The sequence below is a fragment of the Pithys albifrons genome, chromosome 6, assembly GCF_047495875.1.
Source record: "Pithys albifrons albifrons isolate INPA30051 chromosome 6, PitAlb_v1, whole genome shotgun sequence".
Lineage (NCBI taxonomy): Eukaryota > Metazoa > Chordata > Aves > Passeriformes > Thamnophilidae > Pithys > Pithys albifrons.
Window position 1 is genome coordinate 23,030,501 of NC_092463.1, and position 19,697 is coordinate 23,050,197.

Below are 19,697 nucleotides of genomic sequence, written 5' to 3' on the forward strand. Positions count from 1 at the left end.
GGGCCATGAACACCTGCCCAGGAGAGGAGAGCCTGCAGCATTGCATATGCACTGTCAACTGCCCCACAAACTCTTAGATAAAACAAGACAAGCGGGGAGAATGGTCCTCCAGGGAGACACTGGAATAAAGTCCTCTTTCTAATCATCTCTGGGCAGAGAGGAGACAGCGATTATTAAAAAGCTTTTTATAGATTTTGAAAACTAGCCAGATCCCAAGGCTTGGCTGTTTGAGCGAAAGGCTTTAAATCAGCCTGCGTGAACTGGGCCAGGCAGCTGAGGTCTGTGCATGTTTCTTCCTGGCAGAGAGGATGCATGCTTTGTGTAACCCTTTGCCATGTAGGAACAGTGATGGGTAGCCACCAAAGTCCCTCTGTGGCACTTTGGGCAGGCACAGTGGTCCCAACCTGGAAGCAGTGGTTTATGTTTCACCTGCATGTGGCAGAGCACAGGCAGTCACACTCCAATGCCCAGAGGTGCTGGTTGGTCACTCTGTGGGCTCTCTCTGTGGGCTCTTGAGTCCCTTTCTCCTTGCTTATTTCAGCAGACTCACAGAAGCAGAGGCTCACATGCTTTTATAATGCTCAGCTGATGGCCTGTGTGGATGTTGCATTCCTCTGCTGCCTCCTGTCGCATGTGTTGTCCATTTGTTATTTGTCCTGTCATCCAGGAACCTTGTGCTGTGAACAGCCTTGACACCTCCATCCCTCTCCTCAGGAACCACACTGGTAATTGACATTGATTTTGTTTATTCTTCGAGGAAAATAAAAATCAATGCTGAATAGCTGGTGGCCATTTTCTACATAGCCCTGAATGGCAGCACATGGCATAGCCTGCCTCACCAGATGGCACTGAAACTACTCAGTGACCTCAGTTTTCCTGAATGCTGCCCCGTCTGTGCAGAGTGGAAAACTTCCTGCCCGGGTTTGTGCACAAGAGTTTTGACAGCAAAGGTTTTTCCTCTTTGATGACTCAAGAGGGGAAAGTAAATGGTTGAATCCTGAGGTACTGCTTGTCCAGGCTTCCTCTTTGCTCTGAAACTTGCCTCATCCCACAGCTAAAACATGGGCTGCCATGTTGGCTTGGAAGGTGCTTAACTCTCTGTTGCCCTTAGAACCACATACCTGCCCAGGAAGATTGCCTTAGATGATGTATTAGCAATAAAATACCTGGACTGACATTATCAATCACTTGTGGTTAAAATATGCATACAGTTGTTATTTGGTCTTTTTAATCAACTGTGAAGAAGTGAAAGACAGTGGTACAGTCTGATCTACAGCTTCCACTTCACTTGGTTCCTCTAAGCAAACGAAGGATTGTAGAAAAGGGACAATGTGGGGATGTGTTTGGTCTAATCAATTGTCTAAGAGCTGCAGTGGCCTTTTCTATAATTGGGAAAAAGTGGAACTATAGCTCCTTGGACAATCTGCAAGGTAATAAGGGTATAATCTGCTGTTGCTGCTGGGCTTTTTACAAAGGCAGAAGTTCAGCACAAGTCTCTAATTCTGCCTCTGTGACACAGGGAGAGCATCCCCTTTCCACCCTGGTCTGGGATCCTTCCAAAGATGGAACTGTATCTGCTTCCACTGTGGTCTGGGATTGTTGCAAAGGAGGAACTGTTGTATAGGGCTTCAGTCCTGCTTTTTCAATAAACTGTGAGAAAGTGAGGGCATCTGCTTTCTTTCCTGTTCGGGACTTTCTCTCTAGGAACAGTCCCATGTTGTCTCTGTACGGGAGGGCAATGGATCTGTTGAAGAGAGGCTCCTCAATCCCCAGCAACTTGCGCACATGTCGTGACAATTCCTGAAATACAAGACAAAATACGAGAAATTCTCCTGTCATAGGACAACAGCAAAAACCACTCATTCTGTGTCAAAGCAAGAAAAACCATTGAATATCTGAATTTTGGAACAGTTTCATGCTTGAAGTTGCAACACAAGAGGGATCTGAACCCATAAGCCTTGTGTGATATATTAAAAGCAGAACAATTTCCCTTCTCTCCAGATTTACTGTGGGTATTGGCATCACATCTGTTCTTAGTGGCATAAATAGCTCTGCTTTTCTCTTTGCACTTGAAGAACAAAAAAGTTATGGGTGAATGAGCTGTAATCTCTCCTGCTTAATGCAAAATCATTGCTGTTCCTCAAGTTACAGTGTCAGCAACAGTCTATACACAGGGGTGGAAACTAATTAGCAATAAGTCATATTGCTCATTAAGAAAATGATGAGTGAGTGACTGGCTGCCTGAGCCAGCTAGACTTGGAACTGTCAGTGAACAGAGCCTTGCCATTATTTTTGAAATCGCTTCTGAGAATGTAACCATCTGATTTGACTGAAGCTTCAAAATACAATTCACAAGATTTCACTAATCTTTCATAGTACTTGCTCAAAACCTACTCCTTAGCTTTGGCTTGATTCTGAAGAATAGTACTCTACTTTGTGTGATAACAAAAGAACACCAGACTGCCATCTTCTGTGGGTTTTATATTTAAAATACCAGTACAGTGGGATTGAAACCAGCAATAATATCATTCGTCCATTCTGCATTGCTTCCACCCAATTAGCTGTGCAGTTCTCTACCAAACTGCCATTTCTCCTAAACCACAAAGATTTTCTGTCTCACTGACCTGATGTTATCACTTTTATTTCTATAGTAACTAAAAACGTTTCAGCTGCTCGTGGCCTTTTGTCTGTATTTCTTACCAGGAAGTTACAGCCTTAACTTTTCACCTGCTCTAGTGCCCACTTCCTAAAAACTCAAACTGAAAGGGTCACATCATGCAGAGCTCTGCACACTTGGATTCTATCACAGAAAAGTTCTTTAAAACACAAATAACTAGCAAGATAGGGCATGACCTTCAAGAATATGTAGGTTCCACTCAAGTCTGTGAGATGTTCCCAATTTACTTGCAAGCTTTGGAAAACATTACAGAGCCAGTCTCATTTCCAAGCTTGCTGCAGCATGCTTATCCTGAGGAATTTCAGTTCCCCCAGGAAGAAGGTTACAGATGATATCTTTAACTCATGGCTTAGTATTTCTCAGCAGATGAATTACCACCATATGTAATCCCTATATCCCAATACAAGGGTGAGCCTTACAAAGGCTATAAAGTTCTTGCCACCTTTGGTAAGCACAAATGACTGTAATGGCCCTATCTGTACCAGAAATATTCTTCAAGGGCTGCTGTCTGAAAACCTTACTGTTGTAAATTGATGCCTTCCTCTCAAAGCAGCAGGCAAAGTCATTGCACTAGTCAGTGTTTTTTGGTGGCATATCTAATTTCAAACGGGATTGTGTAGCCAGGCAGAATGGTGGCGAAAATTGCATTTTGGTGCTCTAGAATAAAACAAACCACGTTAATGCTCTAGTCGTTGGACCATGAAGATTTTTCTCTCTTCTGGGTTATTTGAACTTCTACCTGTGTCTTCTGGGGAAAGTAACATCAAATTATGATACAAAACAGATGATTTGTCTCGTAAATGAGGTTTCCATTAGGGAAGGGAAGGAGGGTAATGAAATTTAAGCCAACTTGTTGATTTTCTGATCCTTTAGGAAGCTTTGGAAGGCCATACTGTAGCCCTCAAATTCAGTTCTTAACTATCAGTGTTTGTTAAAGAAAATATGTAGATGTGAAAAGAAAATGACCAAAACAAGGAAATAAAAACAAGGGCCCTTCTGCTGCTTGAGATCAGTGGCTCAATTGTTGCAGGTCATATCTGACTAGATTTTCAGAAATTCTACAGCTCAGTAAGCAGAAAATCACTAAAATTCTGAGGGATATCTATGAAAGGTGTGTCCATCTTGCTAAGCAATTTTATGAGGCCAGAGGAGAAACATAGGCTTAAAGAAAGGCTAAGCACTCCTGCTACACTTTTGGTGCCCCAGAGAGGAAACCCTAGATCTGCAGTCAACTAAAGATTTGTACTTGAAAAGACTAAAGATGTGACTGTTTGGTTGAACACATTTGGTTGTCCAGTTCCAGGCTCAGTGTTTGACTCAGCGATCTGCCTGGACAGGCAGGCCCTGGCCCAGCCTGTTTGTCAGTGGTGAGAGTCAGCGCTGGGCTCCGGGGGGCCTGAGGATGCTCCGGGACCCGCCGGGCCCACCTGCATGTGGCCGAAGTCCGTGACGCCCATGGCTGGCAGGTTGGAGCAATTCGCGAGGATGAGGCGGCGCCCAGTGATGCCGTTGGCTCTGATGCATTCCTGGGCAGGGAAGCGGAGGGAAAGGTGGGTCGCCCTGTACCACCGCCCCTCTTGCCGCTCACACACGCTGGCACACCGCACACGCACATACACACACGCACACCCATATACACGCAGAGTTCAGAGCCACCGGCCCAGGCGGCGCGGGGCGCGGGGGTATCCCCACACCTCGTACTGGGGAAAACCGAGCTGCGCCACCCACTCAGCCACCTCCTCGGCACTCCAGGTCAGGAAGGGGCAGGCGGCCCGCGGCGCTCCCTCGGGCTCCGGCCCCTCGACCCCTGGGCGCGCCCCCCCCGACTCCATCCCCAGGCCTCCACTGGACGCGTTCTTCCGGGGCCCCGTTACCACGGTAACCGCCACTTCCTGGAGGCGCACCCGGCTCTCCCTTCCGCCACCTGTCAGCCTGCAAGGCCGCCGGTGCCCCACCGCTCCGCACAACTAGATGCTGACGGGCTGGGTTGGCGGGCGGGGAGGCTGAGGGGTGAGCACCAGGCCGCCACTATCTCTCTCCTGGCTCGCACGCACCCGCCCGGCTGTTTCCCTTCCGCCCCCTTCGCTCGGGTGTTTCCTCCCTGCGCTCGGGTATTTCCGCCGCCGCGCTCGGGTGTTTCCGCCCCCCGCCGAGCCGTGCCCATGGCGGAGGCGCTCTCCGCCGCTCGTTCCCGCTCTCAGACCTCGGGCGGCGGCACCGCGCCGCGGGGTCCCGCAGGTACGGGCTGGGCAGGGGAGGGGGCAGCCCGGGGGTGTGTTTTAGCGTTGGCGGTACGGGGAGAGTGCCGCGAGTTTCCTTTCCGTGGTGGGTTCTCTTGCTCCTCCCGGAGGAGCCGGCTGTCCGCGATGGCAGCTCTGCCGGGTGGCACTGTGGGCTCCGGGCGTGCTGCGGTGCCCGGCTCACCTGCGCGGGCTGCCCGGCTCACCTGCGCGGGCTGCCCGGCTCACCTGCGCGGGCTGCCCGGCTCACCTGCGCGGGCTGCCCGGCTCACCTGCGCGGGCTGCCCGGCTCACCTGCGCGGGCTGCCCGGCTCACCTGCGCGGGCTGCCCGGCTCACCTGCGCGGGCTGCCCGGCTCACCTGCGCGGGCTGCCCGGCCCTGCAGCAGCAGCGCGCGGCGTTTCTCCCCCGGGGTGGGAAGGGCGAGGGTGGAGGAGGTCTGTGTGCTCTCCCCGGTGACACAGACCCCGTCCGGCTGAGCGGGGCTGCCCCCCGTGCCATCTGTGCCGCGGGCAGGGCCCCGGCGCTGCAGGTGCCCCCCAGCTCCGGCCGCCTCTAGGAACGGTGGCGGCTCCAGGGGCAGCATCGGCGGCCGGCAGGGACCGGAACTTCTCCGTGGTCAGCTCGCTGCCTTAATGCGATCGGAGAGTAGGGCTGTGGAGTGCGTACCGCTGTCGTGCGGGGACGGAGCTTTCCCCGAGTTCGGGAGACTCGGGGGAGACCAGGAGCCATCTTTATAGACAGTCCTTTTAGCAGTGACCTGGGAATTTGAATCTCGCCAGTGCCTTGTGGGAACCGCTGCGTGATTGCTTTTTCCAGGGCTTTGTCAGCTCAGTTTTACATGATGAAATTTAGCCTTGTTGTGTCCATATAAAGCTAGGATTGGTGGTTGCTAAGTAAATCCTGCTTCTGAGAATGGTTCTGCACCAATAACATGCATAGGTTTTTGTTCTTCCTTTCCTAGGGTTGAGGCAATTAAAAATCTTTATTTTGCAAGCTGCTAGATACAGGTCAGAACATGAAAAACTGGTTGGCACAGCTCTTCATTCCACAGCCGTGTGACCTTGTCAATGTTTGAGTGCTGGCGGCAGTTTTGCCTCCCATCAGTGTGTTATAAACACCAACATTTATTTCACTTTCTCTTATATTCTGTTTGTTGGTAGAAAATGAAGACTCAGCTCAAAAGACAGAGCCTGCAGATCAGCTAGTTGATTCTTTGGAGTCCAGTACTTCGCAGAGCGGGTAGGAAAATTTTTGTGTGTTGTGGCCCACATGCATGACAGTCTGTTTCCCCCTGTGACCTCTCTGTATGGCAGTTTGTTCTGTGAAGGTAAAAAGGGACTGGAGACTGAATTGTCTGCTTTGGGACAGAAAATACCAGAATGAGTATGAGAGAGCCTGTTCTTACAAGGCCTTAAGTTTGTTTTAAAGCTTATGAGGTGTAGTTCACAGCTCAGCTGTTCAAATCACAAAGTCGTTCTGTTTGAAAGGAACTCTGCAAGGTTTTGTAGTACATTGTAAGAGCTAATACACTTTCAGTGGGAAATTTTGTGTATCTTGTCTGAAGGATACCTTAACAGTTGAGCATTCCCACTGTCTATAATTCTGGTGGAGGCTGTGCAAGAAAACACCTTTTACTGTTTTCTTGAGAATGTTTTGGCTTTTTTCTTCATTTTTTGTTTTCTGTGTCATTCCATTAATGCTGCTGATCAACCCTGCTATCAGATGTTTGCCATGTTGGTATCTGTTGGGCATGTGGTGTTTGTGGCCAAGTAATTTCATTGGTTATAAGCACTAAAACTATGCAGTGGAGTTTCATTTACCATTATATATTCATTGCACAGGATACGTTTTCAGAAATGTCTGAATTAATTACAGTAGGTGAACCACAGCCTCACTGGAAAAGATGGGGGGAAAATCCAGGAAAGAAAAGCTACAACAAACTACCCTGCTTATTAAAGCTGTAGTTTGATACCAACTTGGCTTGGTGCTGATGACATATGTATCAGCCTGCCTGAATCTAAATGAGTTCTTTCATCTCTCTATAATGTCCTCTATTTTTATTTGGAGAGATCCATACAGATGTGAGCAAAATGGCTAAAGTAGATAATGGATACTTGTGGACATTATCTAATAAATTTGTCTTAAGTTAGATTTGAAAGGGATGGAGATGGTCCAGAAGGGTTGTATGAGGAGGAATCAGCTGAATGGTATTGTAAGTCTGCTTGTAAAGCTTGTGTAGCTCTTCCTAGTCTGTCAGTGAGACTCCAGTGGTGTCTGGAGGAAGACATTTCCAAGCTCTTAGCTCCTATGTTGAGGGATATGTGTGCATCTATGGTAGCAAGTGACCAAATAGCCCTTGTAGGTGTGTCTGTGCAGCTCATAAACTAAAGGGCAAATAGACTGGAAAATGATGGTGAGAATTCTTCCTTAACAAATTATTCCCTCCAAGTGTCCCTTTTTCTTATCTTGTCCATCTGTTGCCATTTTCTGATCCTGAAATTCAGCTCATTTGAGTTGTACTTACAGGCATTCTGGTCTATCATGCCAGTTCTAGCAAAGGAAATCACACTGTTGAGAGAATTTAAGTGAAACATGACTTTGTTTCTGTACTGGCATGGGAGTAAAGATTTGGAAACAGGAGCTACATTTGCCCTGTTCAAGTCTTCTCTGTGGATGCAGGAAGGAACGTGTCTGAATTGAGCCATGTGGAGTTTTGGGGGCTTTTTTTAACTATTCCAAATTATACTAAAAGTGTACTTCTTTGCTAATGAGAATATTTCTCTTTTCTGAAAGGAGACATTTGAGGAATGTGTACATTCTCCATTACTGCTTTGTTCTCATGTTTCCTATCCTGTAGACTAAAGCAATTGACATTGGTTTTATAGTGCTGTGAGAAGGCTTTGCTTTTCAGAAGGACAACTGTTTCTGTTCTTATTAATACTAGATTGCTTCTCATGTAAATTTCACATATGTAATGAGAGCATTACTGAGGACACTGTTGGCATCTGTCTAAGTTCATTTGGGATGATGTCTTTCCAGCTATAGAAAACATGCAGCATTTTTTTCAATATAATTTAGAAGAAAACCCTCAACTGTGAATAAATGCCAAAGATGTTTCCTCTCTTGCCCATTTTTTCCTGCTATGTACCTTTCTTTTTATTTTAACATGTCCATTTTCTATTGTTACAGTGCAGTGCTTGGGCCTCTTTGCTATTCTTGTGCTGCCATTGTATGTCTTACGGCTTACTTATCTGTGGAGTGTGTCTGGATATGGCAGAGAGACACCTGGATGCTCCCTGTATCTGTTGAGGTTGCTAATAGGAAAGGCATAACGGGCTACATAAACAGATGGCATTCTCAGGATAGCTGTCAAAACTGTTTTGAATTCTTTCATGGATCAGTTGACCTTTGATGGAATATGTAGATGTCATGCAGTAGCTGGCATAAAATAAATTGTCCTTTCTCGGGCAGAAAAGTTGCTGCTGATGTCTGCCCTGCGTTGGTGAGCTAGCATACTGTGGGGTGAGTACAGTGAATTTCTGCCATCTAAAGGACAGTAAATGTGGAGTATCCCACTGAAGTTGCTCCCTCTGGCTCACATGGAAGATAGTCATGCAGAGGTGGCAGGACTGGGGTGTCAGGGGTTCTTTGTGCAGTTGGCAGGTGCTGACCATAGAAGCTTGTTTCCTTCAGTTCATTTGAATTTGAGTTCCAGAGCGGAGTGATTCCTCTGCTTGCTGTGCCCTGGGTGTAGGTGCTCAGTTGTAGTGTTCTCTTCCTCCAAAAGGTCACAGATTGGGTCACACCTGAGTGCAGGCACGACAGAGGATTCCAAGAAAGAAGCTGACTCTTTGGAGGACCAGGAAGTGGCTGAACTAGAAGAGAAGCTGCCTGACCAAATCAATTCCCTCAAACAGGTAGATGAATGTTTCTTATGTGTGAAAGCAAGGACAGAGGTGCCATGACAGCTCTCCCACCCTACTGCTGTACTTATGGCTATGGGACTGAGGCTCTCAGGGTTATGTTGAGATAAAAGTAGTATTAACATAGATTTGGTTACATTTTTTTCTATACGTTAGTGGGAGGTCTTATTAGTCTGATTTGCAAAACCCCTCCTCTCCTCCTTTCAGTTTTTTGCTCTTTAAAGCTTCAAGGTAATTTTCACGTTCTGCCTCTTATCTGGTCCTTCTGGCAGTTTTGTGGAAGAGGGAACTGAAAGTCTTTTGCTGCTTCTTGTTAGCAGCCAGTTTTTTTGCATTACAGATAGGGTTAGGAAAACTGTGCAAGTGACACCCAGCTCAGGACCTGTAAGTTTGCATATGTGAGGAGAGAGGCCCTAGTAAGCCAGATGGACTTTTAACTAAGATGCAGCAATGACAGTTTGATTGTGGCTGTAGTCTAGATGCACACAGAGGTGAAAGGCTCTCCCTTTGGTTGTGTCTTAGAAATTCTTTCCAAGAGAGTTAGCTAAATCTATAAAGCTGTTGCTTTGTTGAGGGGTGACAATGAACTCTGAAGCAGATGCAAAGATGTGCCTGCCCAGGGACTCTCAGGGGGTATGTAATTTGTGGGACTAATGCAGCATTTGATTTCAAAGTTCATGATGTTGATGCTGTGGGGGAAGCAATGCTGAAAGGTGTCTCAGAGCCAGCTGGTTCCTTTACACTAATAGAAGCTTCTGCAGGTCTGACTTGATATCATAAAGATGCTTGAATTACTAATAAGTTGTTTCAAATCCAGCCAGAGACTTTTTTAACCAGAATGGTCTTTGTGACAATATTTCTTATGTGCTTTGTGCAGGAAGGTTTTGTTCGGGTAACCAACTACCATGTACCTCAGGGAGTAGGGGACATAGTCATGATTCAGTCAGATCACACTGGTGCTGTGGATATCCTTTCAGCTGAGCTGGAGACTGCAGACCTCCTTGGGGAGCAGAGGAAAGGTGAGTCCTGAAGGCAAAACACTTGAGTAATTTTTTAAGTGCCTGGGTAGAGAAAAGCAGAGATTGTCCTGGAGATACTTCTAATTCCTGCTGGAAATCTGGGCTTCTGGCTAGGGAGTGTAAAAACTTCACATCCAGGGCTTCTGGGAGAGGCCCCAGAATGCAAAGGCCTTATCAGAAATAGCTTCACTGTTTTCAGATAATGGTTTGTCACTAGTGAAAAGTTAGGTGAGCCCATGATCTTTTCCCTTGTTTTAGTTCAGCCTCCCGCTCTGGCTGCACCTACCATGTGGACCACTGAGAAGATGAAGGAATTCAAAGCCAAGATGGGAAAGGAGAAGAATGGCCGGATGGTGGTGAAGCGAGGCGAGGTGGTGACAGTCCGTGTGCCAACCCACCCTGATGGGAAATGCATTTGTTGGGAGTTTGCTACGGATGACTATGACATTGGGTTTGGAGTCTATTTTGACTGGACCACAGTTACTAGCACAGCCATTACTGTTCAGGTCAGTGAATCCAGTGATGAGGAAGACGAAGAAGAGGACGAGGAAACTGAAGGTTAGTGCAGCTCTTATAAAGGTTAATTTGTGGTGCTTATTGCCATGCTGCTGAGAGTGTCTGTTAGATGCTATAATTTCCATCTACTTTATTTACTCAATCCATTTGCTATCTCTGCAGCCTTTTGGGTTCTCAGTTAGAAAGCATTCAGCCCTTCCTACTTCAGCATATATCAATGGCTGTCCTTTCCAAGATCATTCTTAAAATTGAGGCACATGGAAAAATAAAATCAGAATTCACTCAGTCAACTTCTTGCTGATAAAAAGATTAAAGTCTCCAATTTTATCCTGACTATTTTTCTTAGACTCTGACTGATAAATTTCTGGTGGAGTGGAGGCAAAAAGATTTTGTTTCTGGGTTGGTTTTTTTTGTTCATTTAGTTGTTGGGTTTTTGTTGTTTTCTCTTTTTTCCTCAGTACATCAGTAATTCCTTCTGACTTCATTTAAAAGGATTGCTACCTGTGTCTTTGTACTTGTGAAACACACAGCAATGTTGCCTGTTCTGTGACTTCTGTGTGTGTGTGACCAGTGTAGCTGGGGGGTTGGTGTCTGAATCTTGCAGGCCCTCCAAAGAGGATTAGGTTCCTGTGTGAGGAAACCTCTTGGAGAAGTGAATTGAGGACAACGTTATAGATAAGAGCTTACCTGCCTTTCTTTCGCTGCAAGGCTGTATCACTGGACTGCTGTTTTGTGTGTAAAAGCAGTGAGGTGTCTAAAAGGTAAGTTCAGGGCAGGGAGACTGGGCTAATGGGCAAGTGAATACTGTCCCATCAGTATTCCCAAGAGAACTGGCTCTTGGTATGTCCTTTGTTGTGATAAGGAAGACTGGACTTTGTGGGAATTACTTGCAGAAAGGTCAGAGGCGACACTATGGGACACTTCCCTATAGCTGCATGTGTGTGCTGCATTCTTGTCTCGTTGATCCGTTTTCTGGACTACATAGTGGCTTAACAGTTTCTGGCCTACTTACTTGTCTCCTCTCTCCCATTCAGGACTTTCCCCTGCTGGTGATGTGGAAAGGGGCTCCAAAAGTTATCTGCGGATCCGCTATGGAGAGATCATGCCTGTGTATCGGAGGAACAGCCATCGGGAGGTGCAGGCAGGCAGCCATGAGTACCCAGGCGAGGGCATCTACCTGCTGAAATTTGATAACTCGTACTCTCTCCTCCGCAATAAGACTCTGTTCTTTCATGTCTATTACACGAGCTGAAGAAAAGGGAAGGGGCAGGGATGGCAGGCAGGTAATGGTGAGTGTAGCAGGTTGCCACCCAGCCCTGGTACCGCCTGATGGGCACTGCTGTGTGACAGAACCAAGGCACAATTCTGGCTCTTCTTCAGACGTGAACTGATTTCTCCCCACAACCTTCTTCCCCACTGTCCCAGGGGAGAAAGGTAGTTGTGACTGCCTGGTTGATCCCAGGCAGCCGCTCTTTTCTCTAAAACTTTGGGAGTTCAGCTCTGTGCAGGCATTGAGCTGGGCCTTCACATCACAGCTGGTAATTGCCCAGGAGCCAGGTTCAGGTGGTTGTGGTTCTGATCTGTTGTGCTGGTATGAAATAAACTGAAAATAGTCTGTTAACTATATAATGAATAACTTTTCCAACTCTCCTGCATCTGCATCACTAGAGGGCAGCTGTCAGCTGCAATGAGCCAAAAGCACAGCTGGCTTGTCACTTAGCTGGGGTAACCTCTTCACCCACCACCACTATAGTCACCAGCAGTCAGTGTTTCCTTTACTCATGCGAGTGGGTGGAGGTGCAGCTGGCCAGCAGCAGGTCATGCTCCAGTGGCTTGGCAGTGCTACAAAAGGTGAACCCCAAATGGCAGTCAGACCTTGTGTTTAAACAGGGTGCACTCCTAGTAGTCCATAGGAAGGTTTTCCTACAAATTAATAATTGGATGTTCTGTCTGTTGATTCTGGGGATATGTGGATGAGTAAAATTTTAGTGACCACCAAAAGTTTTTCCTCTAATCCACATATGAAGCAGGAGAAATTACTTACTGCCCTGTGCTAAATAAATACCAAATGGTTGGCATACAACCAATAAATACACAGTAAATATGTCTTAGTAGCAGCATGTTGGTCCACTCGTATTGCAACCATATGTAGCAAGGAAAAGGCTCCTCAGAGAAACGTAGCTTGTCAGCTGCTATTGCTTTTGCAAAGATATTGTTAGGAAGTTCTTGCCATTTTTGGTGACTAGTGATGGTACTAGTGATCACCTTCTGCTCAAGTAGTGGCAGAGTTGAACAATGAAGAAGTTAATCCATCAGTGATAAATTTTAAAAGATATTTATCTGTAATTGTTGTTTATTTTAATACTTTTAAGTTGAAGTTATTGTCTTTTGTAAGAATACTGCTATATTTACATTTTGATACCTCTTTGCAAAGACACAAAATGGCTGTTTGCATGGTGATACTAATAGAGTTCTGAGTTTTATTTTTAAATTGTCCAGGTAAAGCACCTCTACTTGGTCCATTTCTTCCGTTGAGAGGGAATTATGGACAAAATTACTTTGGGGTAGTTAAAGCCAAGGATTTTGCCCTCATGGGAGGGCTGCGTATTTCCTGCTAAGGCTATATTGTAATGCTGTGCGATTTGCTCCATATTCAAGCTCTTTTAACTATCTCTGCTTACTTATTCACTGTTTCAGAGCTCTTAATAGGTCAAAATGGTAAGAGAAATAGTCAGACAACAGTAGAGCAACCCAAGCTGGGAGCAGGAGCAGTGGAAATGCAAAGAGCCACTGTGCTCCAAACAGTGCTTTGTCAGTGAGCAGGTAAGGAGCAGAGTTGGTCAGGGTAAGGAAAAGAGTTGGAGCAGCTTGGAGAGGGCTATTCCTTTCGTCTTTTGTCTATCAAGTTCCTTGATGTTACAGATGGAGTGATGCTCTTCACTTGTAACACAGAAGTAGCAGCATGTTTGTTGATATAAACCAGTGATTGAACAACATTTCAGAGTTTGTGTGTTGTGTGTATAGACTAGGGAATGAGAGGGTGGAGAGCTGCACTGCAGAAAGAGACCTGAGAGTCCTGGTCAATGGCCAGTTGAACATAAGTCAGCAGTGCCCTGGCAGCCAGGAGGGCCAGCCCTGTCCTGGGGGGGCATCAGGCACAGCATCACCAGCCGGTTGAGGGAGGGGATTGTCCCGTTCTGTTCTGCACTTGGGGCAGCTTCAGCTCAAGTCCTCTGTGCAGTTTTGGATGCCACAATATAAAAAAGACATTAAGCCATGAGAGAATGTCTGAAGAAGGGCCACAAGGATAGTGAAGGGTCTGGAGGGTTAGCCATATGGCGAGCAACTGAGGTCCCATGGCTTGTTCAGCCTGGAGAGAATCACAGTGTGGTCTTCAGCGTCCTTATGAGAGGAAGTGGAGGGGTAGGTACTTATCTCTTCACTCTCCTGACCAGTGATAGGACTACAGGAAATGGCATGAAGCTGAGTCAGGGGAGGTTTAGATTGGGTATCAGGAAAAGGTTTTTCACCCGGGGGTGGTTGGGCACTGGAACAGGCTCCCCAGGCAAGTGGTCACAACACCAAGCCTGTGTGAGTTCAAGAAGCATTTGGACAACACTCTTGGGCACCTGGTGTTATTCTTGGTGCCTCCTGCATAAGTCCAGGAGTTGCGCTTGATACTGATGGGTCCCTTCCAACTCAGCATATTGTATGATTCTATGATTCTGTGAACCTTTTCTACCAAGTTACTGGGAAATAAAGGCAGTTAAATGCCACCCTGACACCCGATCCCGTCAGATCTCGGAAGCTCAGCAGGGTCAGGCCCGGTTAGTACTTGGATGGGAGACCTCCTGGGAATACCGGGTGCTGTAGGTTCTAGTCCTGAGGACTTCACTGTCACTGTCCAAGCTCACTCGGCCATGGCAGATGAACCTTAGGAGCAAAGTGGGGCCAGTTCTGCGCACGCTGTGCCTCACCTAAAAACTCCACTGCGCAGGCTCGAAGGACACACCCACGTGGGGAGAGCCCTTCCCAAATCTTTGTTCACGAAGCCTGGCCATACTGGGAAATACCATGAAAAGAACACTATGGGCCAATGTCAGAAGAAAGGCTGCACATAAAATACAGCAGTTGGTCGTGGCCCAGAGCTACAAGATCAGCCACATACACACATGTGTGCTCAATACTGCTATGATACATCGGTCTATTCTGCAGGCTCTGGGAAGACTTGATGGTGTTGAAACTCAGTGGTGAAACTGTGCAGGACTGTTAGAGGAAATAAAAAATGGCAGTTATATTTTCTTAGAGAATTCATTGGGTTGTTCCCTACATTATTTTCTGCCTTTTTTTATTTGGAAAAAATACTTTCATCACTCAAAGGAAGGAAAAGATATCAACAACATGAGAATCACAAATTTATTTAGTGAGGGCTTTAACAACACAAGCCAGTCTCTGAAAACAAGGTCACAGTGCTGGAAGTAACTGTGCCAAATTGTCAGGAGATGGGACTATACTTCTTTTCCAGCTTCAGTGAGTCTTAGGACAAAGAGAGAAGAGGGCCTGGATCCTCAAAGCTTATAAATTATGGTCTCTATCCAAAAGATAGATGCTGTAACATTACCTGATGTGAAGCAGAAAAAGTGGAGGAAGTACAATAATTCACATTCAGACAGAAATGTCAAAAGTTCTCAAAAGCCTCTCTTTAGGCCTTTAGATGGAGAATAGTGTTTAAATAACTGGTTTTAAGAAATGAGACTTTTTCATGGGCTGTTTTATAAAAGGAATAAACATTTCACTAAAAGTTTATTGAAATGGTAATTGCTAATAAAATATGTATTACCAAAACCTCTAGAAGCACTATAAATACAGGAACAGTTTCATTGTATTTTGCACAGCTATTCATCCCGGTATAGTAACATAATTCCATGAAAAGCTGATAACTAAACTGACCTCAGCAGTAGCACTTCAGGGCACTTCTGTTGCTCAGGCTCCTGACATATCCGTCACATTCTGCAATCAACAGTATCCTTGCACAGAAGCTTCTGGTTTCAGGGAGACTTTGGTTAGATAAGCAAATCACTAGCAAAAATGTTGGGGGATTTTACTCCTACCCGCCTTCCCCGCCTTCTTGGTTTGTGAGTAATGAAAGTTACTGATCACATATGTGACCAAGAGATTCATGAAGCATCATTCAGACAGCAAGATGTCTTTCCTGTTGGCCGTGTCCACACAGCTCACTCACACAAGGTACAAACTGCCTTGACAGACAAGGACTGTAATGGCAGGACTGTGACAGGAACATCACAGTTGATCATACCATGACTGCAATGTGCAATTCCTCTGTTACTTAAAGAGTACAGTACATCTCTGACATATTATACACTACTTGCAGCAGTAGCTGGAGCGTGCCAAGCTCTTTCCAGATGCTCTACAGGCTGTTCTTGTGGCTTACTAAACCCACCTCCTGTCCTTCCTCACCAAGTATCCTGTGCTCAGGTCAGTGCTGTGTACCAGGGGTAGCCCATCTCCTGCACACACAGCCCCACAGGGACAGCATGGCAAGCACAGACACTGCTGTTATGGGCACATCCTGCTTTGCTTCAGGAACAATATTTACATTGGAAATGCAGTGCTGCAGTTTTATCTACAGCACTAGCACAGTTAGGTAAGAAATGCAGTGGTGTCAACCAAGTGATATGGTCACGGGGTCCATCCACATGGGATCCACTCACACTGGGATCCATCCACATCGAAAGATGGGGCAAGACTATCTACAAGAGCATGTAGTGACAGGACAAGGGGGAATGGGTTCAAAATGGCAGTAGGATTAGATTAGTTACTGGGGAAAAATCCTGTACTGTGAGGATGGTGAAGCACTGAAATAGGTTGCCCACAGAGATTGTAGATGCCCCATCCCTGGAGGTGTTCAAGGCCAGGCTGGATGGGGCTCTGAGCAATCTGGTGTAGTGGAAGGTGTCTGCCCATGGCAGGGAGGTTGGAGTTAGATGATCTTCAAGGTCCCCTCCCAAGCCAAACCATCCTATGAGAGAATGTGACAATACTTAAGATTTGATGACAAGGTATACTTAATTGTTACTGCTTAAGCACAGAGTCAGGAAAAACTATCAGGGAGACCCTCTGCTGAGTCTTGATGTTCAGAAAGGATCCCCTTGCTTTCTAAACTCCTTTCTTGTGGGCAGTTTAGGTGTGGCTGTCTTCTTAGAGTCCAACTTAAGGCAGATAGAGTTGTCAAGACTACTGCTGGTGCCTGTTGCTCAAGCAGAAAAGTGGGAGGGGAAAGCACACTGTCACACTAGACACTAAACAGACGAGGATGAAAAAGACCCTTTAGTGTGACCACAGCATCAGTACTGCCCTACTCAATGATTGCTCTTGGTGCTTTGCTGTGAGATCTGCAGAGCCCTGTGTGCACTATCTGGCAGCTACTCCACTTTCTAAAGAGGATTTATTTATGATGAAGGGAACCAATATGTACATTAGTTATTCCAGAATTACTGATCCTCAACTGCACATCTTGTTGCAGGCTAGCAGGCTATCATCACTAAAACCTCTTCTCTTTATGTTGTGGTCTCCCTGTTGCTAACTCACAGTTACTTTTTTCTCCCATCTGTTGCTCATATTAATGTTTGAAATATATTTTGTCGTGTTGTAAAAAATTAGTAAGGCCTCCTTACAACCAATTTTGTTCACTCACTGACACATAAATAGTATGTCCCAGTATTCAAGCCATTAGTTAATGTTTTTTGTTAAGATAATTTGCACTGTAGATGGCCAACATACTGCTCAGTTCCTGCTTTCTGAAGAGTGGACCAACCTTTAATAAGGCTAAGGTCACTTTTTTGGAACTGTGTCCATCTACCTGGTCTCATTGACTTAAGCCAAATAGCAGCACTGAATGTGGAATGTTATCCCAATCGGTATGTGCCCAGTCGGCAATGAAGTGTGCCCACAGACAGGCCTGCTGCAGTAGAACTGAAAGCATTTGGGATGTGTTGTTCCACTGCTCAAGTTTACAAGAAGTACCCGGTATCTCTTATGACCATAAGATAATTTTAGGAATACTTCATCTGCAGGAAATGGAAGCTTCACGGTTGTACAGAATAATTCCTCCTTTTGTTTCTTTTCTTTAATTTCCACATTACACAAGTATGTTGTTTCTCAGGTATTCAGATAGCGCTAATTATCCAAGTGACAACTTCTCTTTGGAATGATAGTGTCTTTATTAATTTTCTGAGAAGTCCAATAGCTTGGCTGTGTAGCCAGTCATTAACAGCAGCCATTCCCATTCAAAAGCAAACCCATAGTTTGATACAAGACAGTCTGTAGCAAAAGAATTGTATAAAAATTAGCTGGTATAATTGTTTAGTTTTAATAATGGTAACAATCTCTTGGGTATTTTTTATGTCAGAGAAGATAATAAACTCTCCATTGTTTTCTCAGTTTTTTTGCTTTAGGTGTAATGTAGCAGCAGGAGTTTAAAATGCATGTGTTTTACTGAGGACGGAGACTTAAATTGCTTGAATCAGGGGTCACTGGTACTGATTACATTTAGTCGCATTCTTTGGAAGCCTGTAATACATGTTCTTATGAAAGGTTATTAGTGTCAGACATAGGCTTGTAGCAAATTAATGCCTGGGACCCATTTAATTCATGAACAAGTAAGACCAAAATGTGTAAAAGAGCTTAGTTGCCCAGCTTCAGGTGCTCAGGAAGCTGAGTTACTGTGCACTGAGTCTAGAAGGCAGCCACATTTGTTTCTTTGAAGCTTTACCCTGTGTGCTTGTCTCCTTGTAACTGTGTGTGCAGGTAACCTCCAACCATGGCCTGCACTCGGCCAGTTATCACAGTGATAACAGACCTGATGGGGTGGGTTTGAGGTGAACATTGTTACATATCTAGTTGCTGAGAGACTTACTCATTCTTGTGGGCAATTAGGGTAGAAAATGAATCTCTGGATGAGTTCACTTTTATCCCCACTGCTTATACCCTTCCTTCTTGTCTCACTACCCCTACTAAAGCCACTCTACAGAGAATTTATCACAAGGTGCCTTAGGAACAACGAGCATGTCTGAAGTAAGAGTCATAGGTCATTAATTCAAGGGATTTCTTCTCATTTCTCTGCCCATTTGGGTAGCAGGGAGGCATTTCCTAAGGTCAGGCAAGGAGAGGCCCTGTGGGCTGTGCCTGGAGATCTAAGGTGCTTATAGACTGCCTTGTTACTGTAATATGAATAGTCAATGGTATTGGAGTTTCCTGGCCCCATATGTTCTTTGTCTTTTAAAATCATATGCTGCTGTCAGATATCTAGGAAGACCAGAGGACTACTCCTTTTGATATTCTGATGTTCTAAACCCAAGGACCAGAGGAACACTACTCAGACATAGAAGAATGTTCCTTGTTGGCCATTCATAATTTTCTCTAAAAAGAGTGTTGGAATCCAGCATTGTGAGTGGTGTGTGGTTATGGATATTGAGACTGGATAAGAGACCAAAGCAACAAAGTTGTTTGTTTAGTTTTTTGATTTCTTCTACAAGTGTGAAAGAAAAGACTGCTTCTCCTTTTCTTGTATGTAGGAAGATATTTGATGTGGCAATGTCATGTAGATGAATGAGAACTTTCCTAACTGGCAGAATGAAAAACTGGCAACTGATTGTGTTAAATACATTGGCTAATTAGACTATGAAAGAAGCCAGTTTAGCAGGAGTCAAAATGCTAAGTCATTTATTTTAAAAAGTTGATTTGCACTAAACACAAATTAAATAAAGTTTTAGAAGGTACATAAAACTGCAAAGTTCAAATGTGTATTGCAAGGGGGAGAATTTTCTGTGGGGATATACCATATTTGCCTGGAAAGAGTCCATGACTACTTATTCTGAAACAACGGGGCTGTTGCAGCTCAAGATACAACATTAATGTCTCCAGGTGGATGGTGGATCTGACTCCTCTTGGCTTTTCTACATTCCATTCTGGGTTTTACATGATGCTTTCTCAAAAGCATCATACAAAAAATGTACCCTTTATTGGGCTGGGAGAGAGGAAGAATTTTGTGATTCATCAGTGAAGGTTATCTGTTTTAACCCCACCTGGACTGGTGAGTCAAGTCCCTTGGACTGGTAGCAGCTTGCCAGCCACAAAGGACCAGAGCTAAGGATGCCTTGGCAAGTAATGACCTTGAAGTTTAGGAGCTACATTTGGAAATTATAAATAGCTGGAGATGGTCTCCCTGCAACCTCCAGGGTGCTGTGGTGACTCTGCCCTCCTCAGAGGAAAGCAGGCTGCCCTCCACGCACAGCTCCAA

At 45.4% G+C, this 19,697-nt stretch overlaps 1 protein-coding gene and 1 pseudogene across 1 annotated transcript; one reads left to right on the forward strand and one right to left on the reverse strand.

Annotated features, from left to right (window-relative positions):
- Positions 1-1,467: 1,467 nt before the first annotated feature.
- On the reverse strand, positions 1,468-4,841 carry SAMD15 (sterile alpha motif domain containing 15). The gene is made up of 4 exons (XM_071559299.1): positions 4,696-4,841; positions 4,372-4,609; positions 4,105-4,203; positions 1,468-1,800 (listed from the first exon to the last, which is right to left on the reverse strand). Exons 1-4 carry the CDS (start codon positions 4,839-4,841, stop codon positions 1,468-1,470), a joined length of 816 nt encoding a protein of 271 aa, XP_071415400.1.
- Positions 4,842-14,136: 9,295 nt separating this feature from the next.
- Positions 14,137-14,254, forward strand: LOC139673768 (5S ribosomal RNA; annotated as a pseudogene).
- The last annotated feature ends 5,443 nt before the right edge of the window (positions 14,255-19,697 follow it).

Excerpts from the sequence above, each read along its gene's own strand:
- SAMD15 (XM_071559299.1), bottom strand. The coding sequence starts at position 4,841 with ATGGGCACGGCTCGGCGGGGGGCGGAAACACCCGAGCGCGGCGGCGGA. Across the intron at positions 4,204-4,371 it reads TCGGTTTTCCCCAGTACGAG|GAATGCATCAGAGCCAACGG; the intron begins GTGTGGGGATAC and ends TTCCCTGCCCAG. Across the intron at positions 1,801-4,104 it reads CGGACTTCGGCCACATGCAG|GAATTGTCACGACATGTGCG; the intron begins GTGGGCCCGGCG and ends CTTGTATTTCAG.